This window comes from Protopterus annectens, chromosome 7.part0, assembly GCF_019279795.1.
Source record: "Protopterus annectens isolate FY-2018-M chromosome 7.part0, PAN1.0, whole genome shotgun sequence".
Lineage (NCBI taxonomy): Eukaryota > Metazoa > Chordata > Ceratodontiformes > Protopteridae > Protopterus > Protopterus annectens.
This window is the reverse complement of record NC_056739.1, coordinates 922574376-922601046: the sequence shown is the minus strand read 5'-3', so window position 1 is coordinate 922601046 and position 26671 is coordinate 922574376. Positions and strand designations below refer to the sequence as shown.

Below are 26671 nucleotides of genomic sequence, written 5' to 3'. Positions count from 1 at the left end.
GGTACTTTTGGGGTCTTTCCAGTTGCTGCAGGTGTCTGGTAAGGTACATCCCAAAAGGGGCATTGTACTCAATTATGGGCCTGATGAGGGATGAGTAAAGAGGCATGATGACCTCCCCGGATCTAGATGTGAATCCCTTCATGATTAGGTGGGCTATATAAAATGTTTTTCTAACCACTTTGGCCACGTGGTTGTCAAATGAGAGATTGCTATCAACTTGAGTCCCCAGGTCCCTAATTACTTCTTCTGTACTTAATGGATTACCACCTATGTGGTAATTTGTAGGCACTTTGTTTTTGCCAAAGGGGATGACTATACACTTTTTGGCATTTAGCTTGAGGCCATGGCTCTGGCACCAGTTGTCTGTTTCTATGAGGCCCTTTTGGACGATGATTGTGTCAGCTGGAGAGTCGATTATGGCGACCAGTTTGCAGTCATCTGCAAACTTGGTCAGCCACAGTCCTTCCGTGTTGGCCTGTACCTCCGAGAAATATATACCGAACAAGAGAGGTCCCAGGACTGAGCCTTGTGGGACACCACTTGTAACTGGTTTGGAGTCTGACATGGCTCCAGCAATTCTAACCATATGGGTTCTGTTCTTGAGCCAGTTTGCAATCCATCTAGTGACATAGGGGTTTATATTTAAGCTGGTGAGCTTATCTATAATGCCCGAGTGGGGTATTGTATCGAAGGCTTTGCGAGGTCCAGGTAGGCTGTGTGGACCACCTTCCCCTCGTCAATGGCCTTGGTGACTGTTTCAAAGAAATCAACCAGGTTTAAGAGGCAGGATCTGCCCTTAACAAAGCCGAACTGGGTAGGATCCAGTGTCTGTAGGTCCCCAATATCTTTATTTATGAGGTCCATGATGATCCTTTCCATAGCTTTGCAGACCAAGCTAGTCAGGTTTATGGGGCAATAGTTTCCAGGATCCGTTGAGGCACCACCTTTATGGAGAGGGACCACTGTTGCTGTATGCCACTCTTTGGGCACATATCCTGTAGTAAGGCTGAGATTGAACAGTAGTTTTATGTTTGGGTTTAGCTCTTCTTGGAGTTCATGTAGGATGCAGCCCAGGACACCATCTGGTCCCATTGATGCTGTGTTTTTTGCTTTGAAGAGGGCGGCTCTTACCTGAGCATCTGAGATGTCAGGGGGGCAGCACTCTGCTGGGATAGATATTTGCCCTTTTGGTGGGGGGGGGGAGTTTGCGCTGAACCTGTCAGCTAGGATGTTGGCAATGTCTGTGGGTTCAGTGTATTTTTTGTCATTTTGGACTAATTCTGAGCATATCTGGGAATTACCACCCAGGTTCCTAACATAACTAAAGAAAGCCTTGTGATTATCCTTAGTGTCCTGTGCAATTTTTCTCTCAAAGCTGGCCTTAGACAATTTTATGAGTGCCCGTAGTTTTTTGCTAATACTGATCAGTGATGCCTTCCCTTTTTGGGATTTTGCTCTATCATTTAGTAGCTTCCTCCTTCTATTGTATAGTTTGTTTATGGCTGGGGTCCACCAGACAGGACATCTGCATTTGGAGGATTGGGTCTTGGTTTTATTTGGGATTGCATGATCCATGCATTCCTGAAGGTGTTCATAGAATGCGTTTATAAAGGATTATGCAGTCTGGGCCGTATTTTCCACAGGCCCGGGGGCTTTGAAGGATTCCACCTCAGTTTTGAGGAGTGTGAAATTTGCTTTAGAGAAGTTTTTCACTGTGGTTTTCTGGGCAGGGGGTAGGGTTGGGATGTGAATATCCAGTGAGATTAGTTTATGGTCTGATCTTACCAGTGAGGGATAAACTTCTGGTCTGGAGCATAGAGTCCCCATGTTGGTGATGATCAGGTCCAGTATGTTTTTCCCTCTTGTGGGAGTGGTAACAAGTTGTTCCATAGCATTTGAGTTTATAAATTCTAGGAACCTTTGGGCTAGGGTGTTGGAGCTAGAGTAATGCTCCCAGTCTATGTTTGGGTAGTTGAAGTCGCCCAATATAATGGTGTTTGGAGAGACCTTCATATTTTCCAGTGTTCTCAGAAAGGCTGAGTGGGGTTCCTGGGTTTGGGAGGGTGGTCTGTAGCAGGCTATAAACTGGAAGGCAGTTTTACCCACTGTTAGTTGCACATGGATAGTCTCTAATGCTTCGTGCTTTGCCACCAACCTGGAGGTGTGGGTATCTTTGATGAATATCGATACTCCCCCTCCTTTTGTGTTTCGGTCCAAGTTTTGGGGCCGAAAAGCATGGTATGAGGTATAACCTGGTAGTGCTGGGGTGCTCACGGGAGCCCTGAACCAGGTTTCTGTTACTGCACAGATATCGATGTTCTCCATGCTAAGGAGAGTTTCGAGTGCATGCATCTTGAGGTTTAGACTTCTGATGTTGAGTAGTATTACTCTTAGTTTCTTATCCCTTGTGAAACCTATGGAGGTGGGTTTGTCTTTTGAGCCTTGCCTAAAAAAGGCACTATGGGGGTAGCAAGAGCCTTTGCCAATATCTGAAAGCCCAGGGGTGACAGGTGCAAGCCGTCCCTAGCGAAGCATCATGGCTTGTCGAGCATATCATCCCAAGCTGACAGGCATTGGATCCCCTTTGAATGACACCAGTACTTAAGCCAATTGTTGAAATTGATCATCTTGTCTTCATATTGTGGCATCATTCTTGGTGAGGGTAAGATGCTACTCAATGTCAGGGTCATACCGGCCTGGGCTACATGCTCAGAGAGCTCCTTTATGTCTCTTTTCATGTAGTCCAGGGAGGTACATCTCAGGTCATTCACACCAGCATGGACAATGACTGAGTCATATTTGTACTTGCCTTGGAGTGACCCGAGTGCTTGTGTTATGTGGTGGATCCTAGCGCCCGACAGGCTGCTCACCGTGACCCTCTCCTTGTTCAGCCTGGTGAGCGGGACGTCAGTGTGCCTGACGATAGAGTCACCTATTACAAGTGTATCAGGTGTGTTGTTTAGTCTTAAGGGCTGTGACTGTTCGGCACACTGGCTTTGTGAGATATGTGTTGCACGCGTTTTGTTTTGGGGTAGCAGTTGCTTGAGTGTCTGCTTTGGAGGTCTCTGCTGCTTAGGCAGATCTTTATTTAGAGCCTCCAAGTATATTTTTGTGTGATTATGTGTTTAGTTTGCTGTCATGGTAGGTCTATGAGAGATTGGAATTGTAGTGAGTGTGGTTTCCTTCTCCTCCTGACTGGTTATGCCAGTACTGAGTTGAGAGAGCTTAGCCTCCAGTTTGGCTATATGGTTGCATCTCTCACATGTGTTGGAATTTGTTGGGAGGAGGAGAGGGTTGTCTGTGTACATGAGGCAGTTGTAACATTGCCTCAAGATTCCCAGATTCACCAGCTGGACTGGAGAGGAGATTGACAACTGACCTTTGGACATGCTAGAATAATATTTGGAATTCCTTAATAATTGAAAACAAGGGCCAGTGGGGAGTGAGGGTGTAGTGCTTTTAATTTTTAGTGCTGACTTATATAATTGCTTTAGCGCGCAAGTGCCAGGTAACTTAAGTGCAATGTGTTACAGGTAACTTAAATGCAAAAATGACAAACAGTAACTTTCTTTCCAGTGAAACAAGGAAATAAGTACAGTAAGCAATGCAGATATCACTAGTGATCCACAGAAGCACTGAGAAGCCGCGTATTAGGTGGAATTAGCGTTCCAGGAAATAACAAGCAAACAAACAACAAGCATATAAACAAAGCTAGATTCAGCAGGCCTGGATCTAGTCTATGCTACAGCAAACAAGGTGTACCAATTTCAGTAAGATACAGTTCAAATATTCAGGCTCTATAAACCTTTAACCAGAAATTCCCAGCTCAGAAGGGCAGAGTCCAGCCTCTTCTCCCACAAGAGTGCAGACCACGAACCTTCTTAATGTAAAATAACTGGCCTGAAGCCCAAGTGCCTAAACCAGAACTAATACACTTTAAGAATAACAGACACTGGGCTCTCAATCAGCAGTTCCCAACTTAGAAGGATGAAAGCTACCTGTCCTGCCACCACAGTGCATGCCACAAACCTTCCTAATGTAAAACAACTGGTCTGAAGCCCAAGTGCTTAATCCAAAAGACTTAGAATGATAGCTACACTTTAATCAAGTTACTACCAAGCAGTAATAAATACAATTGAATACTTTAGAGAATGCCTGGATTAGTGCTCAAGTTACACAAACAAAGCTAGATCCAGCAGGCCCGAATCCAGTCTATGCCACAGCAAACAAGGCACACCAACTTCAGTAAGAAGCAGTTCAGACATGCATGCACTATAAGCCTTTAACCAGAAATTCCCAGCTCAGAAGGGCAGAGTCCAGCCTCTCCTCCCACAAGAGTGCAGACCACGAACCCTCTTAATGTAAAATAACTGGCCTGAAAGCCCAAGTGCTTAAACCAGAATTAATACACTTTTAGAATAACAGACACTGAGCCCTCAATCAGCAGTTCCCAACCTAGAAGGATGTAAGCTACCTGTTCTGCCACTACAGTGCAGACCACAAACCCTCTCAGTGCAAAACAACTGGTCCAAAGCCCATGTGTTTAAACCAAAAGGCTTAGAATGAGTTACACCAAGCAGTAATAAATACAATTGAGTACTTTTAAGATGATGCAAAAGTAAAATAAAGTAGGTAGAAACACAAGTACAGTAAAAGCAGATGAAAATTTTTTTTTCTGAACAAGTGCTGAGATCAAAGAAACAGATTTGAGTACTGAAACTAGAAAACTGGCTAGTTATAAGAAAAAAAAACTAAGCTAGAAGGCTTCCCTCCAACACAGAAGGGCTTGGGGGCTCGGAAGCCTACAAATAGTCTATACCACTTAACAGGAAAGGCAGGAAACAAGCTTAATTTTTTTTCTGTTTCCCAGATGCTCTCTTTGTACACAGTAGGAGTGCCTGAAATCAGAATATGATCTCACTGCACTCAGTTGAGTGAGCAAATGAGATGGGCCCAGAAGGAGTATCCAAACACAATTTTACAAGAGGGGCGGGCAGTTTCATGGCCACTAAGATTAACACCAAAACAAAAACAGGGAGGGTGGGTGAGACTAACTGAAGAGCAGAGTCAAAACTTCCAGTTCAGTTAATATTCCTGCAACACACAGTTAAAATCAATTTAAATACTGTATTTTTGAAAAAAGTGCAGATAAAGGTACTTAAATTCTCTTATACGTCCAGTTGAATACAGCAAGTTCTTAGCCGGCCAAAGCTGAGGTTTTTAAGCAGAAAATATTTCACACTGTACCACTTAAATAGGCAAGGACAGGAAATCAAAGAATGTGGCTACCCCCACACCTGTAATATTGCCAACTGAAGCTGTTGTTGCATCGTGATACCTCAACCCTATCCTTACTGACTGCACTCTTTGACCCTAAAGTGTTGCCTCTGAACTAATTTTGACAGCAATACTATTATCTTGATATAGTAGCCTCATCAGCCTGTTACCATCTCATTCTAGTTTTGTTTTTACCTTAATATAAGAGACTTACCACCCCATCATCACCTCATACTGACATTTGATTTTGTTGTCTGGTTTTAATACCCGTTTTGTTTTCCAACTAGCAAGTCCGTTGTTCTCACCAGTTTACCTACTACTACCTGCTCTGCCTTCATTCATCCAGCTAGTGTCTCCACACATGTATTGACAGTTCCCAAGTAAGATCTAGAATGAACAAACCTCTAAACCCTACAGACATATTCTTTACCCCTTGGTATTTAGATGTCCTATGCTTTACTCAAGTGGCATTTTCTGCTGCAGCCAATCAGGTCTCTTGCTTCAATGAAGCAGATCTGACTGACTGCAGCTTACAGACCAATAAAAAAGGAAAAAGGTTTGCGATTGTGCAGTGATGCCTTGTAGCTATGCAGATGTCCATGAGGTTCTGAGGAACAAGCAGAGGAGATGGAGAAACCCATGGCTGCTGCTTGGGGGCCCTAGTTTGTGGGGAGATAACTGGGTGTTACCCATGGCCACGGGTTTTGTGGGTGCTTAACACTGGCTTGCTGAGATGTGTGTATACCGAATGTTGCTGTAATTTATGTGGAGGTTGAGAGGGATTATGTGGTTATTGCTATTTTAATTTTTATCACAGTCAAACTTTAAGAGGTGTGCACGGGAGGTCACTATAACTTTTTTTTGAACAATGTGGCCATTGTTTCTTTTACTTTTCTCTAAGATCTCAGCAGGAGCGGCCTTAGGTCAACTGGTGCCCTAGGCAAAAGGGCTCCATGGCACCCCCTACCACACTACCCGGTGCCCCCATCATGGTTTACCTACACCAAATAAATACTGGAAAAGTGCCCCTGCTTGAGCAGCGCCCTAGGAGGCCATGTAGTTGGCCTATGCCTAAGGCCAGCTATGGATCTCAGACGTGTACAAAGAAGTTTACTATAGCTTGTGTTGGGGAAATGTAGTGTCTAGGAGCAACATAGTAGAATACATTGCTGCAATCATTATTTTTTCCTTTCACTTTCCTAACAATCACACATCAAGTACATATAGAGGTGGCTGCCTTTGGGAGTTACGGGTGAGGACTGAGGATGCATGCTGTGTATATGTATGTCAGCAGTCATTTGAAATATATGACTGTGGGAATTTGAACCTTTGCTTTCATCCAATCTAACACCAGAGAGATACATAGACAGTGACTGCTTTTTTTTGGGTGGGGGTTAGGGAAGCAGACAGTATTCCCAGATAGGGCCTATGTATCCTCACAATAACTGTCTTGTTAGTGTATCGTGATCTACTCTTTTTGACAGCTTTTATCATTAAGCCTTAGGCAAAACTTGGGTCTTCCTTAAAAGAAAAAAAATAACACTGAAATTCTTTCCTTATTCATTTTTGTTTAGGCCACCATTCGATTAAACGTTGGGAAAATGCATCAACAGAATATAAAAGCCCTATAGCTTCTGGAAGCACCAGTTTAATTATGTTATTTCCTAAATGATTATCAATGTGCTGTCTTGGTCAGGAAAGGTGTGTTGAAAGGATGCATGGAAAACTAAAGCTAAACAGCAGCAATGCATTCCTTTCCTTAATCATAATTTCTGTTCAAGACATTGTTGGATGAAAAGGTTGTGTAGAAAGAAAAAAAAACTTTAAAATGCACTGTCAAATGAAAAATCAAAGATCAATGCAGCCAAGGTTCAGTTAAGGTTCCTTTATTCTTGTACAAGGAGACAAAAATGCATTTCAGAAGTTTGTCTGACATTATACAGGAAATACTTCATTATTATATTGTTCTGTAAGACATTGCCCTCTAAGCTGACGTAGTCAAATATAACTCTAAGCATTGTTCTAAAACAGGTGTTTACTAAGTTTTTCTGCTGATACAATAATTATAAATGTTCCCATGAGAAAGTTTTCTCAAAAACAACGTGGCCTTGCTGGCCACTGGTTTGTAACGATTTGGTGTTACAATTCGTGATTCTTTCTTATTTCGAACACAAAGCATATACTGATTGCAGCCTTCAGTTTTATCTAGTTCCTCTACAGCTGCAGTGTTCACTCAACATGAACAAGGTTATTTGCTTAAGTCTAATAACATTTCAGAATACTGTATTGTTCTATTTTTCTAATGCTAGCAAAATCATCTGTTTCTCAGTGTATGAACAAGGTCATTCACTGAGCTAACCAGAAGCAAAGTCAGAAAGTACATGCAATTATTTTCAAGCCTGTAACAGAGTAAATGTGTTAACCCTTTTAGGCTTCTAATGCAGCAAGCATAATGCTAAAACATATATGAATACATATTTTACTATATATATGAATACATATTTTTCTTACATTTCCCCCCTATTAACACTTTTATTCTCTTCAAAAGCATAAACAGTTAATTTCTCCTCCCAACCTCTTCCACATGGGATTTGTGGTTAGGTGAGTCATTTAGTTTAAACTTCTGAAAGCATTTCATTTTCCAGCAATTTATCAACTTCAGTGTTTTGATACAAGGTTTCAAATACTGACATGCCTATCAATTCTTTAATCAGTTTTTTCATGCAGGGTATGCCACAACACACACACACTCCCAACAGGAGTATCCCCACACAGACAGCTATTAATATGTTCATTATGAAGGTACCCCACCCCCAAACAGATTCTGGAAAAAGTCCATCAGTGGGTTGGGGCCTGGTTTGGTCATGGCCGACACTTGCTGTATCACCTCAAGGTGGTCGTTTATCTCATGTTGATGATCAGGTATATACGCACAACACTCTTCTTTGATTAAAGCGCACGTACCACCTCTCGCCTCTAGGGTGAAGTCATGAGCCATACAGTTATGGAGCATTACATTTCTCATAGCATTCAGTTCATCAGTTATCAATTCAAGAGCAGAAAAAGTTGCATTACTCATTACTTCGAGAAGTTTAGACAGTTTTTGCAGTTCCCAAATCGATTTTGCCACTCCATATGCTGGTAATATGCCTGCCCACGATATGACAGCATCACTCAAGTCCATGTGCGTCAGCTTGGTATCCACAGTATGATGGTCTTTCCAGCCCACCTCGATCCATCCCACTGGATTCTCAGGCTTTCTGACAGCTTTCCTGGCTACATCTCGGGTATTTAAAATATTTCCCTGAGGCAAAACTGCAGTGTGTCGTATGGCCGGAACCAGGTACCCCAAAAAACAACTGCCAGACCAATTCTCAGGTAACCATTTATATACTTTCTTACCACACACAAAATAACAGTCCTCTACCTTAGTAGTTACTTTACTACGAAATGGCTGCCCTGCATGAAACATTTTCCTATCTATTACAGACAGTTGCTTAAAAAGTACAGGATTATGTTGCACTTCATCAATGGTCTTATACATGGACTCAAGAAATTAGTCATCATTTGAATTACAAACTGTATCTATTCTGTTTGCTTTTGTATAACATTTGTAATGTACAGTCACATTGCACCTGCTCCAGCCCACTTGAATTGTGTCATTCTTATAAAAACATACAATTCCCTTTTGTGTCACAGGCAAATACAGTGCTACCTTATCATGTGCTTTGATAGCTACAGTCTCATAAACCAAATTTTCCCAGGTCTCATTGACCCCTAGGGGGACTGCAGTCATTAATAACCGCCCGTATGCTGTTGGTATGGCTGTGCAAATCCAGCAATTCGAAACATTAAAAGTCTTAACTTACACATGTGTAATTGCCTGATAAGTGTTAAAGTTCGGGTGCCAGTCTATGGTCGGTTCATCACGTTTATTCAGTTCAGCTGGTGTGGCCGAAAAAAGGATGGGCCACAGCAAAAAGATTATTGTTGTCAATACAATTAACAGGATGACCATGCAATACTTCTGGGGTTGTTCTGCATTCCTGTTTGCTCTAGATTCTGTCATGTTTAGTCTTTCTGTGAAACAGCAAGATTTTTATCTAGCTCAAAGTTTTTACAAAGTTTACAGTGTGTCAAATGGATCCAAGAGGATTTCTCACTGATCTTGATTGCTGTGGGTGTCTACAAGAATACCTGGTAAGGTCCCTCCCACTTTGGTGAGGTCCAGTTCTTCCGCTTGACAATCTTCACCCAGACCCAGTCGCCTGGGGCTACTGCTGCTTCCAATGGTTGATTTGGCTCTTTACCTAAAACAGAAGACTGCAAAAGATGTTTAGAGTTCAGCATACATCCCATATATCTTGCTAGTGTACAGTCTGCTTCCTGGTCCGTGGGCATGAGAGATTTCCACTGAGGGGTATAGTATGCCCTCCCAAATATTATCTCAAAAGGGGTCAATCCTTTCGCATTCGGAACAGTTCTCATGCTCAACAGTGGCAGGGACAGGCAGTACACCCAATTATTTTGTGTATCTGACATCAACTTCCTAAGCTTGTTCTTTAAAATCACATTGTGCCTTTCCACCAACCCTGCAGATTGAGGATGATATGCACAATTGTTTTTCAAAGAAATTCCAAAATATCTACTGAGTTGCTGTATAGTTTGATTTATGAAAAATGTGCCATTATCACTGTAGATCCTTTCCGGTATACCAAATCTAGGAATAATCTCTTTAACCAGAGCCTTTGCAACCGTAGCTGCATCTGGATTTTTAGTCAGAAAAGCTTCCACCCATTTGGAAAACATATCTACAATGACAAGGCAGTAATGTTTATTTTCACATTTACTCAATTCTATGAAATCCATACAAATAGTGTGAAACGGATATGGTGGTGTAGAGAAGCTCCCTTGCTTGGGCTTTAATGCCCCCTGTGCATGATGTTTGTTACAAGTGTGGCATGATAAACAAAGTTTTTTTGTATAGTTCGTAAATCTGTATGTAGTGAATACCCGGTTGACTAACTGTACTATCGCCCCTATTGAGACATGGCATTGCCCATGGCTCAACAAAGCTGCTTATCTAAACAAATTAGATGGCAATATTGGTTTTCCTTCTTTGGAGATGTACAGTCCTTCCTTGAGGAGTGCTCCTCGCCTTACCCACTTTTGTTTTTCTGGCTGTGTACTAAGTGTTTGCATTGTCTTCAACATTTCTAAGTCTAAAATCTCAAAAGGTTGTAATTCCTCATTCAAAAGAAATGCTTCTGAGGCTGCTTGCTTTGCAGCTGTGTCAGCTCTCGCATTGCCTTTTAAAATCCTATCTTGTTGCTTGGTATGAGCTATGCATTTACAAATAGCTACTTTCTGTGGTAACTGAATTGATTCTAACAAATCTAAAATAAACTGTGCATGATTAATCGGTTTGCCAGTAGATGTGATCATTCCTCGATTTTTCCACTGTTGCACAAAAACATGTACAGTAGAAAAAGCATACTGGCTGTCTGTAAAAATGTTCACACATTTACCCTTTGCTAAGGTACATGCTCGTGTCAAGGCAATCAATTATGCTGCCTGTGCAGATAAGCTATGTGGTAAAGGTTTTGCTTCTATAATTTCAATATCAGAAACTACTGCATATCCTATTAGGTTCCATCCTGTAGGACCCTTTCTGCATGAGCCATCCATGTAATATGTCACCTCGGCATCATCCAAGGGAACATCCATGAGATCTTTTCTGGGCAGTGTCATTTGCTCAATTACCTGCAGGCAGCTGTGCGGTGTGCCATCTACAGGAGTTGGAAGCAAGGTAGATGGATTCAAAGTTGTACAGCGTTCAATTATCATGTGAGGTTGGCTCAACAAGATAGCCATACAGGATAGATGCCTAGCAGGGGAAAGATATGCTATCTACTCTTGCAGTAAAATAATCTCGACTGCATGAGGCACTCTCAATGTGAGAGGGTGGAATAATACTACTGAGGCCAAAGCCTGCACTGCCATTGCGGCTGCAACTACTGCCTGTACACAGTGGGGCAAAGACCGCGCCACTGGGTCCAGTTGTGATGAATAGTAAGCAATGGGGCGTTGTTTGTCCCCATGTTGTTGTGTTAATACTGATGTCATATAACCTTGCTTACAATCTACGGTTTGGAAGAAACGTTTATGATAGTTTGGTAATCCTAAAACTAATGAGGATGCTATCAACTGTTTCAGTTTACAAAAAGCTAATTTCGCTTCTGGTGTCCATTATATCAAATCTTGCGGTGCCATAGGCTTCTTAAAAATCAGGTTGGTTAACGGTGCAGATTCCAAAGCATAGTTTGGGATCCAGCTCCGACAAAAATTAGTCGTGCCAAGAAAAGACATCATTTCCTTCTTGGTTGTGGGTTTTGGTGTTTGTAAGATTGCTATTTTTCTGTCTTCATCTAATGTCCTACCCTCTTTGGATATTACATATCCAAGGTACTTAACTTGTTTTCTCCAAAACTGCAATTTATCTTTGCTTACTTTGTGTCCTTCAGCGGCTAAGAATTTCAATAATGCTATAGTGTCTTCCTTACAATCTTGCTGGGTGGGAGCTGCCAGCAGGATGTCATCAACATAAAGTAAAATCTGACTACCTTTCGGTGGGGTAAACCCCACCAAGTTACTTGCCATTTCTTGTGAGAATATCATTGGACTTTCACAATATCCCTGTGGTAGTCGCGTATATGTATACCGTTTCCCCTGAAATGTAAATGCAAACCAATACTGGCTGTCAGGGTGTATCGGTATTGAAAAGAACGCATTGCTAATATCTACCACAGAAAAATATTTTTGTTGAGGCTTTAGATCATTTAATAGGGTGTGTGGATCTGGCACCGTGGGTGCCCTTGATATTACTGCATCATTTACAGCTTACAAATCTTGGACCATACGCCATTCTCCATTTGCTTTCTTAACCGGGAATATGGGTGTGTTACATGGTGAATCAGAAGATTCCACCAGTATTCCTTCCTTAAGTAAAGCTGCTATGATAGGTTTAATACCTGCTTCTGCATCTTTTCCTTAAGGGGTACTGCCTTTTTTGTGGTCTAAATGCTGACTTTGGCGTGATAGTAACTGGTCCTGCTGTATGAATAAGTCATACATCTGATTTCCTTGTTGACCAGAGAGTCTCTGGTATGTCTAATAAAGCTTTTTCTTCCTCTTCTAATAAGAGTGCTTCTCAGCTGTCCCCACTTGACTGCAAGTGTACAGCTGGGTGTGTCTGTGTTATCCAATTCAATTTCTGTCTTTGTACTCCTTGTTCTGATAGTTCTGACTCTGTCTCCTTTTCCCATTTTGTGACTTTTTCTCCTAGATCTGCCCATTTCATACTTTTGTCCTTAGTTAAACTAACATGTGGTAATCGATTTAATTTATACAGTGCAAAGAACTCATGGGGCAATGAACAGCTAACTACACTGTTCCCTTTCATGTCCCAATACAGATTACGCAATACTAATCTGTTTGCACGTTTTTTAAACAATTCTTGCTCATATTCTTTGTCAGGTCCTGGTGTATTACAATAATACAGAGTACAGTGCAACAGATGTTGTATGTCAATGCAAAGGGAGGGGAACTTACTGATAGCTACATTCATTAACTCTCCAGTTATTGCCCCAGGACTGGTCGTAACCAAGTCTTGGCTGTACCAATAAAATGTTTCACCCTCCGATTGCACTGCAAAAGTATTAACTTGTCGCTGTGCTTCCATACCCTGCATGGTTGGGACTACTGCTATGCCAAATAGTTGCATAAGGTCTCTGCCCAAAAGGTTCACTGGGCATTTCGCAGAAACAACAATTTTACTTTTCTGGGTTAATCCTGAAACAGGATCTGTTATTGCAATATTATGGGAGAGAGGCTCCTGATACAGCTGTCCATTAGCTGCTTTCACTAATATGTAATCATGTGACTCTGAATTGTCCGGTAGTTTGGAGGGGTGTACCAAGGTTCTTGATGCCCCTGAGTCACACAGAAATTTGACTTCCCTCCCTTCTACCAGGAGTGTAACTTCTGGTTTCGTGTCAGCCAAATAGAGCTCCAAGCTCAATAAGGCTAGGTCTAATATTTCATTGTCTTCACTATCGGTAGCTTCCTGCACTTCCTCTATTTCTCCTAACACATTCTCTGCTCTGTCTATCACATTCTCATTTGTCCTTTCTTCATTATTCCTATCCAGTGATTCTTGACTATCATATAGTCAGTCCTCACCCTCTTCATTGTTATCCTCCATAGCTGCCTTCTTATTTTTCTTGCAATCCCTTGCCATATGTCCCTCTTTACCGCATTTGAAACATTCCCCCCTTTTCTTTCGCCCGTCAAAGTCCTCTGATTGCTGATCAGATTGTTTGTTTCCCTGGGCATTCTTCTTGCCCTTCTTCCCAGACTGTACTAAATAAATTTCTCCATCATCTACAGCAAATACTTGGGCTTTCTTTTTCTTTTTGTTATTAAAATGCCTTTCAGCATGCCTAGCATATTCAAGCAGTGACTGTAATCTGCTTGTGCAATGATCTACCATATGCTTCGTAATAAAGCTGCTTATGGGTGCAATACTGCCTTTTAAAAATGCATTCTTTAACTGCTGCTCATATGGGGAATCTTGTGTCTGGTCTTCAGGAATCTGCATTCCACAATGGTTATTAAAACATTCTAATAATCTGGCATAATACCTATCAACAGTTTCACCTTCTTGTTGGATGCATTGATTAATGCAAGTCCAGTCTGCCCTAGGCTTCCATTTCTCAGAGATTCGGTCCGTTAGACCTTTCACTCTGTTGTCTAACTCTGCGCTGCTATGTGGGAGGGGCTTAAGCGCAGCATCACAGGGATTCCAGTTGCCACTGATCATGTGCCAATCTGGTCCTACTATTTGTCTGACTATTTTTTCTACTTCCTCTCCGTTTAAGTGATAACTTAACCTCATACCTTTCAAGTCTTCTAAAAACTTTTTAAAATTAACTTTTGGATGGGGAATTTCCTCTGTGGCTTTCCAAATATCTTCCGGTTGCCATGGTCTGTATACTAGGAGAGTTGGGTCCTGCCCTTCTTGTCCTGCCTGAGGATTTGGTACTTCTATGAGTGGGCATATCTCCTCTTCACTCATAGATCGCAAATTTTTATTTATTTGATATAACTCAAAATCCCCTCTCAAATTGCGTGTTCGAGACCTAGTCTCAACAGGATCTCTGACAAACGGCTCTGCTTTTGTAACACCTCTACCTGACGGAACAGCAGGGTATCGTGGGGGTGGACCTGCATGTTCACTCGCTTCATATTCTGGCAAGAGAAGCAGAGGGGGTGGAGGGGCTGATGCTATAACCAAGTTATTATCCTCTTTATCTAAAAGCATTGCTTTTTAATTTTTATTTGTTCCCTTCGATTCGCTTCCTCAATCCACCTGTGTGCCTGAGGAATTCCTAATTTGTGCTGTCTTTTTACCTGCCCTTTGGAATCAGTTTTGAGTTGTTTTAAAAGTTTGACAAGTGAGGATTTTTCTAGTTTACCATCAAATTCATATTTATTAACCTACTTTGTGTAGTACTTAATGTTATCAGCACATCGCGACCTCATGTATTCTGTGTCTTCGGTTAACGGCGGATTTTGGGGTCGTTTTACACTTATTACCCATTTTGTCCTAACCTTTTGAATGTTACGTAACCCTTCTTATTTTTAACGTGGTACCACGAAGATTTTATAGTCCCTTCAGACTACCTGCCTACTTATTCTGTTTCCCTGATCTATGACAAGATAGCAATTTTTCTGTCCCTGGATTTACACAAAAATCCTGACTGAACAAATACAATCAAGTCCCTGATCTAAAACAGAAAAAAGTAGAATCACCTTACCTGAGCCTCAGCAATTGATCACCCCGGTCCGATTGAAACCTGCCCGTCAGCCACAGATCAGAAAGTGGCCGGCCTCTGTTTATACGACAATTCAGTCGGAGGTCTTTTCAAACAAGAAGAACCATTTCAGTAACTTCTTTCGTATGGATTCAAGCCATCAGGCCTGTCTGATCCGGGATAACCGAGAGGTTTCCGGTCAATGAAGGACCAACTTGTCAAAAGAAAAATCAAAGATCAATGCAGCCAAGGTTCAGTTAAGGTTCCTTTATTCTTGTACAAGGAGACAAAAATGCAGTTCAGAAGTTTGTCTGACATTATACAGGAAATACTTCATTATTATACTGTTCTGTAAGACATTGCCCTCTAAGCTGACGTAGTCAAATATAACTCTAAGCATTGTTCTAAAACAGGTGTTTACTAAGTTTTTCTGCTGATACAATAATTATAAATGTTCCCATGAGAAAGTTTTCTCAAAAACAACATGGCCTTGCTGACCACCGGTTTGTAACGATTTGGTGTTACAATTCGTGATTCTTTCTTACTTCAAACACAAAGCATATACTGATTGCAGCCTTCAGTTTTATCTAGTTCCTCTACAGCTGCAGTGTTCACTCAACATGAACAAGGTTATTTGCTTAAGTCTAATAACATTTCAGAATACTGTATCATTCTATTTTTCTAATGCTAGCAAAATCATCTGTTTCTCAGTGTATGAACAAGGTCATTCACTGAGCTGACCAGAAGCAAAGTCAGAAAGTACATGCAATTATTTTCAAGCCTGTAACAGAATAAATGTGTTAACCCTTTTAGGCTTCTAATGCAGCAAGCATAATGCTGAAACATATATGAATACATATTTTACTATATATGTGAATACATATTTTTCTTACATGCACATCAGAGTATATAGAATGCTATGGCTTCTTGAAAAAAAACTGAAGTAAGTCAAAATATGAGAAAAATGAACAAAAAAGTAATTTACATGGTATGGGGAGCACTGAAGGATATGTGTGTGTGTGTGTGTGTGTGTGTGTGTGTGTGTGTGTGTGTGTGTGGGGAGAAGGGGGCTGAAATAGTTGGCAATGCTTAGGTTGCCATTTTGCCTAATTCCACCCTGTACATAGAGTTGTTGTAAAGTATCATTGTTGCAACTAAATGCCAGTAACTGTGAATATCCCTTTGCGAGATGAGCCAATATAGTGTAATGTAAAAAAAAATGTAGCTAGAGGTCACTTTGAGTGTACTGTGATACTTAGATGGAAAGTGCCTAGGGAGCCCCCAACTTGACATTTGCTGAAGGCCCCCAAAATGCTAACACCGGCCCTCTCTGCAATATTTAGAGAAAAGTTGCAAAATGTGATTTTGCTAACATGTCAGAGCATTGCCTTTCATATTTTTTTATTTATCGATTTGTTTGTTTTAAAGGATATAAATACCCCAGATTATATCTCTCAATGTTGGTGGTATCATCTTAAGGGTAAGAAAGTCAGGTTAGGCATACATTACAGAGGAAAAATAAACACACGTGAAGGCAATCAATTTGGTTAAAAACGGAAGAGGGGAACAACCCTCGCATTCTTCTTTATTATAAAGCACATGGTCATGTGACCTCTCTTGACCTCTCCACACCAACGACGTCAGTGTAAGAGCACACATGCAATCATTCACTATCTTTTGTTATTATCAGCCAACACCCCCACTTGCTCTTACTCTGTATACAAATACATTTTAAGAACATATTTTTGGATAACCTTTCCTTCACATTCCAAATATGTAATACATTAACTTTTCAATCTTTGATTTTGTAGCAGGTTTAGTAAAGACATCTGCAACCATGTCCATTGTCGGGCAATATTCAATGCTTATTTTGTCATCATTAAGTGCTGACCTGACAAAATGATACTTAATGTCAACATGTTTACATCTCTGTCGGCTTTACTGGATTCTTCGACAAAACGATTGTTCTTTGATTTTCCTCAAATATTGTTACTGGCACATGCTTGCACTCTCCATCCATTCCACTCAACAGCTGCACAAGGTACAAACTCTCCTGTGTTGTCGCTGCTAATGCCATGTACTCTGCCTCACATGTAGATAAAGCTACCATTTGTTGCTTCTTTGATTTCCATGAAATAATAGGCCCGTCTCTATTGAGGCTAAAGCATAGGCACCAGAACCATAGAGTGAGGGGGGAGGGGCACCCCCCCACACACACTTTTGCAGCAGATCCAGAAACTTTTCAACTTACATGGCCCGTGCGATTTTTTCTCTTTTTTTTAAGCTTTCGCGGCTGGAGCTGACATCATCACGTATACAATGACATGAGCTCCCTCAGGGATTCCAGCCTGCATGATTACATCAGCTCCCTCTACCAGCCTGTCAGAATTGAGCTGAAGGAGCTCACGCATTTCCAGCTGGCCAGGCTCAAATGCAAGCAGGAGGGATTTACTGGCTGCTGCAGGGATTAACGGAGTGACACGGATAAGTGCTGCAGGGATTAATGGAGCGACATGGAATAATTTATTGGCTGCAGGCTGCAATGAAGAATGTATTTTGGGAATGAAATGAAGTGCAAGGCGAGTTCTGTCAGTGGGGAATGAAGTAAGGTAAGGAAATTGTGTGTGTGTGCCCCCCCTTCAATATACCTGGTGGCTAGAAGCACTGAGGCTCAAACTCTGTTCCTTCAGTATAGGGTAAAAAGAGCCTAAACTCCCTAGCCACCACCACTTGTCAGCTTTGCCCAGGTTTCTTTGTGCTAAGATTTGAGAGTTATAGTGAGAACTGAATTTGTATTCACCCAGGTTTCTTTGTGCTAAGAGTTGAGAGCTATAGTGAGAACTGAATTTGTATTTCCTCAGTTTTTTTGTGCTAAGAGTTAAGAGCTATAGTGAGAACTGAATTTGGATTCCCCCAGGTATTTTGTGATGAGAGCTATAGTGAGAACTGAATTTGTATTCACCCAGGTTTTTTTGTGCTAAGAGTTGAGAGCTATAGTGAGAACTGAATTTGTATTCACCCAGGTTGTTTTGTGCTAAGAGTTGAGAGCTATAGTGAGAACTGAATTTGTATTTCCTCAGTTTTTTTGTGCTAAGAGTTAAGAGCTATAGTGAGAACTGAATTTGGATTCCTCCAGGTATTTTGTGATAAGAGCTGAGAGCTATAGTGAGAACTGAATTTGTATTCACCCAGGTTTTTTGTGCTAAGTGTTGAGAGCTGTGGTGAGAAGTGAGAAATGAATTCACTAAATGATAGCCAGTAAGTTTCAGCCTTCCTATTTTTCAGGAAGCTGCTGATTTAGCATAGTGGCATGCTACTCTGACTGTAGTACATAGAGTCCTGGGTTCAAGCCTTACTAGGGAAATGCATGGTGGCAACACATTTTATTCTAGCAACTTTACAAAATTATACAAGCAATGTTTAAAATGTGTCCCTGGTTTTTGACCTTTTGCCCCCCCCCCCAAAAAAAATAAAATTGAAAATAAGTGTGATAAGCTGTGCAAGATATAGGCTTACACTGCTGTAATTCTATTTATAGTGTGGGTGTGCAAGTAGACTTTTATGATGGAAATGTTCTGAATGGGGCAGTTTTGTCATTATTGTTTCATGCATTTTGTTTCATTGCTTACTAGAAGACAGTTGCAAACTACAAATTTAAAACACATTCAAACAAGTGGTGCTGTATTATTCAAGGAATATAATTTAATACAATCAGGAAGGTGAATCAAAGAATGTATACATGTATGCTTACTCACAGGCTGCAGGAGACCAAAATAGGGGAAGAGACCAGTCACCAATGGTGTACCCCAGGGTTCAGTGCTGAGACTTTTTTCTGTTTGGCATATACATCTCAAAAGTAAAAGGAAATACCAAAGGGCTTTGGCCGACTAAGTTTGAGATGACTGCAAGCTAGGAGCATGAATCCCCAAATTACTTAACCATCATGCAGGAAGGCTTGTCCCAAACAATAACTGGTGCCAGAATCATGAATTGAAGCTAAACTCCAAGAAATACATTATCATATCCATTGGGAAGTTGTCTACTCCAGGGAGCTGCCAAATTGACAATGCCCCCTGAGAACTGTCCCAGTTGTTTGGCATTTGGGAACTTGTGTGTACAGTGACCTAACTTTTGACCAATATGTGCCCAAAGTCATAAGAAAGCCTATCTATATTGCACAGCTTATAAACAAGTTGATTGTGACTAGATCTAGAGATGTTATTGTACCCCTTTACAAAGCCCTCATTAGATCAATAATTTTGTATAATGCCCACTTTGGCATGTATTTGTCCAGACCCATGCAATAATTGGAATATCCACAGAGATACCTTACTAAAAGGATACAAGTCCTAAACAATAGGTCTTGCATGGACCACCTCAAAGATTTATCACTATGCTCTGTATCCTACACAGTGCTTAGATGTGACATGTCTGGCATGCAAAGCATCCTCTGAACTAATACAGATGGACCTACTGAACATCAGCAAGTCAAATGGCATCAGAAATACTCAGTCCGGGTATCTAAACTAAATGTTGTGGAGAGATGGATATATATCACAGAGACAGAGGCTACCACTGTTCCAGAACAGACTATCCATTCAAGTAAAACAAAGCTCATCCCTGTCCATATTCAAATGCAACATGGCTCTAAGGATGGGTAATAGAAAATGTACTGCAGGATTGCCCCTCATGCCACTAATGGATAGAGGCAGTTCCTAAATGCTGCATCCCTTACATGGGTCCCCTCAAATTATCTATAGTATGATCACATTTATTCTCACTAGGGCTAATATACAAGTAACAGCCATGGGATAGGCAAGACCAATCAGGACATGTTAATTCAAGTACTCAACGGGAAAATGGCTAAGCTTAAAATGTCCTTCAAGTGAACCTAAACTGTGGTAGTAAATAGTTTTAAAAAATTGGCCTTTTTAGATCACTAAGTGCCCCTCTCACCCTCTGCCCCCCCCCAGTCTTCAACAGTTTCCGGCGCCTCTGGGCTAAAGCAATAACCTGTTGTCCTACATCTATCGTTTTGATCTGTTGCCCAATTTGCATCACTGTATGCTATAAGCTGAAGTTTCCCTTCACTTTTCTTGTAACACAGCTTTCTGTCCAATGTACCCTTTAAGTACCTTAACACATGTTTGGCTAGTGTTAAATGAGATTCACTCGGTTGTGACAAATATTGTGAAAGTTTACTTACAAACCAGCTAAGATCAGGTCTCGTGCTTGTCATAACATATATCAAACTACGCATAAGCTCATGATATTTTCTTGGATCTGTAGATTCACTGTCACATTCAAAGTTTGTTTTTTGTTCAGAAGGGATACTTCTTACTTTACAATTAGACATACCAAATTTCTCAAGAATTTTCATGATGTACCTCTTTTGGTTCATCTTTACTTCACCACTATTCTGCGTAAAGTCAATGCCTAGAAAATGTCTAAGCTTTCCCAGATCTTTCATTTTAAATTTAGCTTTGAGCATTTCCTTTACATTGTTTAGTGATTTATTGTCACTAGCTGCTATAATAAGATCGTCAACCCATATAATTAGGACTGTTTTCTCATTTTCAGCTTGTCTAGTGTATACACAGTGGTCTGCGGGGTTTTGGATAAAACTATTTTCACAAAGATAATCGTGCAACATTTTATTCCAGTTACGCCCTGATTGTTTCAATCCGTATAATGACTTATTCAGTTTACAAACCAATTTTTCATCATTATTTGATTTCTTTTCAAAACCTTCAGGTTGCTCCATATACACCTCACAGTCAATAGGAGCATGTAAATAGGCTGTTTGTACATCCATCTGGTGCAATTCTAAATCGTACTGAGCTGCCATCTGTATTAGACTTCGTACAGATGTCATACTCGCAGTTGGTGCGAATGTTTCATTATAGTCTATACCAGCGACTTGACTGTAGCCTTTAACTACATATCTAGCTTTGTAAGTCTCAGTATTATCTGCATTGTCTTTTACAGTGAAAACTCACCTACCCCCCACTGCATTTTTATCTTCCAGCAGTGTGGTGAGTGTAAACGTGTTGTTTTCCTTTAAAGACTTAAGTTCCTCCTTCATAGCTTTAAACCACTTTTCTGAGTTAGACAAAGTCATGGCTTCTTTAAAGCTCTGCGGTGTGTTGCATATTAATCGGTAACAATAGTCAACATTAACTGTCACATAATCATCATTTTCAACTTTACACTCATAGTCCTTCAAGTATGCGGGTAGTTTTCTCTCTCTTTTAGAGTAGTGTGTATCCTGCCTTTCCTCTTCTTACCTTATTTTTGTGTTTTCTTAATTCATTATAGATTCAGTGTGATTCACTTGTATTTCTTTTGTGATTTGACTATCAGCTTTTGATTCTGACTTAACATGCACACTTCTTCTGGTATTAAGATCTTCATCCATCACTTTTGGGTCTGTCTGAATCTGGCATTCAGCTACATTCTTAGTAAAGATCTTGACTAACCTGTGTCTAAGGACCCTTCCTGTGTCAGGATAATAGACCATATATGATGGACTGTTTTTATCATATCTGACAAAAATCCCCTTATCACATTTTGGGTCTAACTTATGTTTATCTTGTCTGTATGCATAACACACTGATCCAAATTATCTCATCCTTGAAAGATCAGGTTTCTTCCCTGTTAGCATGAAGAATGGGGTCTGCCCCACACGCCTGTTATAACATCTGTTGTGAATAAAAGCAGCAGTCATTACTGCATGTGTCCACAGTTCTTTAGATAAGTCACGCTCTATCAACATACACCTTGCCATTTTGAACAGTGTTCCCCAGTTTCTCTCTGCTGCCCCATTCTGATGGGGGTGATTAAGGTGCAGATGTTTCATGTCTTATAACATTTTTACTCAATAGTGACTGAAAGTCTTTCGACATGAACTCAGTGCCATTATCTGATCTGATACACTTTACCTTCCCATAAGGGGATGAATCTGCAGTAAACTTTTCAGTTGACTTGACTGTATCACTCTTGGCTTTCAGAAAGTAGACAAATATTACACCCGAGTAGTCATCAGTAAATGCTAAAGTGTACTTAAAGCCATCTTTTGGTACTGGCTGAATTGGGCCTGCCAAATCAGTATGAACTAGTTCAAACACAGCTTTTGCTCTTGCATCTGGTTCTCTGTTTCTGCTCCGTACAAATTGCCCTTGCGTACAGGTTTCACAGTCTCTCAACTTTACCTTTAATTTTCATTCCTTTTACCACTTTTTTGAATTTTGACACATCCTCAAAATTACAGTGACCCAGCATTTTATGGCATGCTTGAATGTCATAACAGCTCTGAAATGCATCGTAATGTATCTCGCTATCGTTTTCTTCATCATAGGAGTCTAAATAATAAAGTCTATCATACTCAATTATGTCAAACCCGGTGCTGTTTTTGTAGATGAGTTGGTCCCGGCCTTGTTTAAAGTTGATCAAGGCCCCTTTGGACTTTGCTGTCTTAACAGAAAAAATGCTTTGTGGATAAGTTGGGATATACAGCGCCCGAGTCATCATCACCTTTACTTTGCACCCTTCAGTGTTTAGCAGCCATACCTCTGCATTACCTCTCTTCTGTGTGGCCCCACAGGTTCTCATTCCATCAGATAATTCCACAATGTGTTCCTCCAGTTGGAAAGTTGCATCAAAGTATTTAAACTTCTTCAGGTCGTTTATTATGTGTGACATGGCACCAGTGTCCACCATTAATACCCTTTGTTTTAATTTGCGAATATGATGCTCATTTATTCTGAAGACAAATGTGTGATCATCTGCATCAGTTGCTTGTTTCACACTGTCTTTCTTCTTTCGTCAACAGTTACTGTCCCTGTGGCTAGAGGTTTTACACAAACTACACCACTGTCTCTGGCCTTTATATTCTCTCTGGCATTCTCGTGCCTTGTGTCCCTTTTGGCCGCAGCTATAGCATATAATCTCTGCTTTTACTCTTTCCCCAAGGCTACTTGCTATCATCACATTATCATTACTTACATTGGTATTAAACTTCTCGGTATGTTCATAGCTTCTCAACCTTGTTTTGAACTCACCAAAGCTCAACTTATCATCATCTTGCGTGATGTGTACTGCAAATGGTTTAAAAGTTTCAGGCAACCCTTTCAGAATCATCGCAATTAGTAATCCATCACTGAGCTTCTCCCCAGCATTTCTAAGTGCCGTTATGGCCGTCTCAGCCCTAATAACATAGTTTGTGACACTTTCACTGGTGGTCTTCTGGAGGCTTGTTAATTCGGTGTATAGGCTAATTACCCATGGCTTCCCTTTCCCGGCATAATGGTCTCTCAAGATCTGGAGTGCTTCTCTACCATCGTCTGCAGCTTCTCTCATGACGAGGGACAAACTTTTGTCGTCTAAGAACTGCATTAGTTCTGCATATGCCTCCTCATTTTTCTCAGCATCGTTGTCGCCTTCCTCCTCATTCTCGTCATCCTCTGCGTCCTGCTGCACATTTCGCAAAATGGCGTCTTTCAGCCCTAGCAAACGCAGGTGTCCCAGAAACTTTGTCTCCCACAACTCCTAATTCTTCTCATCTCTGTCGAAACATAGTCTATGCCATCAGCTTCCTACTTCCCTTCTACACCCATAATCTGTTCGCGGTATCATCTTAAGGGTAAGAAAATCGGGTTAGACATGCATTACAGAGCAAAAATAAACACACGTGAAGGCAATCAATTTGGTTAAAACGGAAGAGAGGAACAACCCTCACTTCCTCCTTTATTATAAAGCACATGGTCATGTGACCTCTCTTGACCTCTTCACACCCACATCAGTGTAAGAGCATACATACGATCATTCACGCTCTTTTATTATTATCAGCCAACACTCAACCTCTCAGTGGAAGAAATCTGGACAAAGCCTGTCAAAATGCAGGTACAAAGGCCCCAAAATAGGGACAGATTTTAAATATTGCTCTTATAAATTTAGAAAGTTGCTAGACTAACAGGGTCTGTGTTAACATACATTTTCTGAAGTTTCTGAAGTCTGAAACTCAAAATGTATGTGATTGTTTACTGACTTCAATCCTCAGATCATTCCAAAGATTTGCCAGAAAATCACAAATTTTAAGAGGAACAGACTAAAAACAAAAGTCAAAAATCTGGACATTCTGCACAGTTGAGAGGTATAAATAAGAAAGAAGGAAACCCTAGATTATTAGTTTTATAAAAGATAGATGGTAAAATGAAAATGCTGCCAGTGAACTATATGTGTTCTAATACCGTGGGGTCCTCATTGAACCTGAACCCCTATCCCTCTTAGCTGGCACCCATGCAATTCAAAAGTAAGTACCATTGGTCAAATGTCTCGCATTTTGCCTGCGCAAATCTTATGCTTTGGTAATGCAATTATTTTCGAAACGTAATCCGTTCTTTTTTGGTGCACTGTAACTAAGGAATGCGCGAGTTAAAATGACGTATACCGTTACTTTAAGTCTAGAGAGTCCAACACACGCATAACGACTCAGTAAAAAAAAATACTTTTTTTTTATTATTATTTAAAGAAAGTCGCCCTGTAACTTTAAGAGGCTGCACACTAGCTCCGCCCAGTTCCGCGGTCCCTCACACCTGGTGAGGAGGCAGGACTGAGCCTCCTCCTGTCCCGCCCACATAGCTCCGCTTTGATTGAGGGCTGAGGATTTCACGCCAGTTGGAAAGGAGCAGCAGAGGTTTGCTTCTGCCGCCCGAGGGCAGAAGAAAGGACCGGCTGGAGGAGGATAGTGGTGTGCTTGTTCCCTGGGAATGCCGAATAGTCAGGCGGCGGCGGTGGCGGCGCCGTCGGAGGAGGAGGAGGGTAACAGCAGCAGTGGCAGTAGCATCGGCCGTCCTGACAGGTAGGAAATAATGATATAACGTGGCAAGACTTAATTCTGTCTTTCAACAGAGAGTAGTCAGATGATCAGGGAAAGCAGTGCGCCCAAATCACTTTCTGCACTGATTGTCCCTAGCCCTCTCACTTGCCTGATTCAGGGGGTGATGGTGGGGCTGGATGGCGATGTTTGATAAAAAAGGATTCCATATACTCTTTCAGTAGCAGGCTAAAATGGAATGTGCTCCAGTGCACAATGGGGCATCGAGCATTGTCGGAACAGAAATGCAGATGGGGACTCTTCTGGGACTCTTGGACCCCGTTTTACTTTGAAGCAGTATGGAGGGATGACATAATTGTGGCCAAAGGACAGCAAAGCGAAATGGCCGTCTTTTCGTTAGATGGCTATGTATGCTTAAGCTCCTCTTAGTATGCAGTCAGAATCTAGAGAAACTTCATGTTTTAAAGGAGTTTGGGGAATGATTCACAACAGAGCAGAATGGTGACAAAGTGATGTGAATGCATCCCCCACAAAGAGATGTCAAGTTTACACTTGTTCAGTGTAAGCAAACTGAATTTTATTGTCAGATTTTTTGCAAGCTTTCCCACTCCCTTCAGCTATTCATCCAGTTAATGTTGACCTTTTTTCGTTGATTTATTTTTCTTTGTAACTGATATGAAAGTGTGTTTTTGGTATGCAACATATCTGGTGTAGCTGACAAATGTTATATGCAAATTTTGAGACTGAAATATTTGGCTCGGTATGTGACATCTGGGCAAAATCTGTAATGCACAGTCTAACTTGACAGATGTACATACAACTTGTAATCCATTGTACTAACGTATATATTTGTGGGTCGCATAACTTGATGAATTATTAAGTATGTATGCTTTACAGTATCACTGAGCAGTATGAACAGTGTCTTTTCTAACTAATAAAGTTTTTTGAGACTGGGATAAATGGCATATGTGATAATGTGTAACATCTGTGTGTTATAGTAACTGATTTAATTTCTTGCTGATTTTATAACAAGATAGTATTTACTTGTATAGTACCTGTAGGTGCATCTATTAGTGAGTACTGTGTTCTGTAAGTGAGAATATAAAATCTGACACAAATTGCAAACTAAATCAAACATCTTCAGAATAGAAATATCTCTCCATTTCCTTAAAACATAAAGAGAGAGGGAAGTGATATGTCAAGGTTCTTCAGCCATGCATCGGAGTTTATGTTCCCAAGTGGAATTCTTACCATTTCAGATAGTGCGTGCAAGCAATTTAGCATGTCTGACCTTACTGAGAGCTGCCAAGGAAACTTTAGAAATGCAGTTGTATGTATATAACCACTATGCTTGTTTCAGCGAAGAGTTGAGTGATTCAGAAGAATGATAGTAGGGCAGTAGTACTATTTCTTAAGGAAATGGTATCAGGCCCATAGTAACTTTGGACAAGTCAGTGTGGTATATCATGAGGAAAGTATTGATACTAGACAATATTTGGTATCCTCTGATTTGCAGGACATAGTAGAGATGGACAGCTATTTGTCATGAGAAGATAGTTTTATTGTCAAATAAACGTGACAGATTTTTGTATTACAGTAAGTCTCCAGTCAGGGAAGAAGGGTGTAGTTTGTCTTAGATTTCAGCATGCCCTTTTATAGTGGCTGAATTAGGAGTTAATAGTAC

The 26671-nt window shown here is 40.8% G+C and overlaps 1 protein-coding gene across 6 annotated transcripts in view; it reads left to right on the top strand.

The window, feature by feature from the left end:
• Window positions 1-24788: 24788 nt before the first annotated feature.
• GRAMD2A (GRAM domain containing 2A) overlaps window positions 24789-26671 on the top strand; it is a 797948-nt gene continuing 796065 nt past the window's right edge. For 5 of the 6 annotated variants that reach the window (XM_044077505.1, XM_044077503.1, XM_044077502.1 and 2 more), the window contains exon 1: window positions 24789-25011. In XM_044077505.1, the coding sequence (XP_043933440.1) occupies window positions 24920-25011 (92 nt within the window). In that variant the 5' untranslated portion in view covers window positions 24789-24919. Of the gene's footprint in view, window positions 25012-25165; window positions 25549-26671 lie in introns of those variants that run through there. The other variant, XM_044077504.1, reaches the window with a different exon arrangement.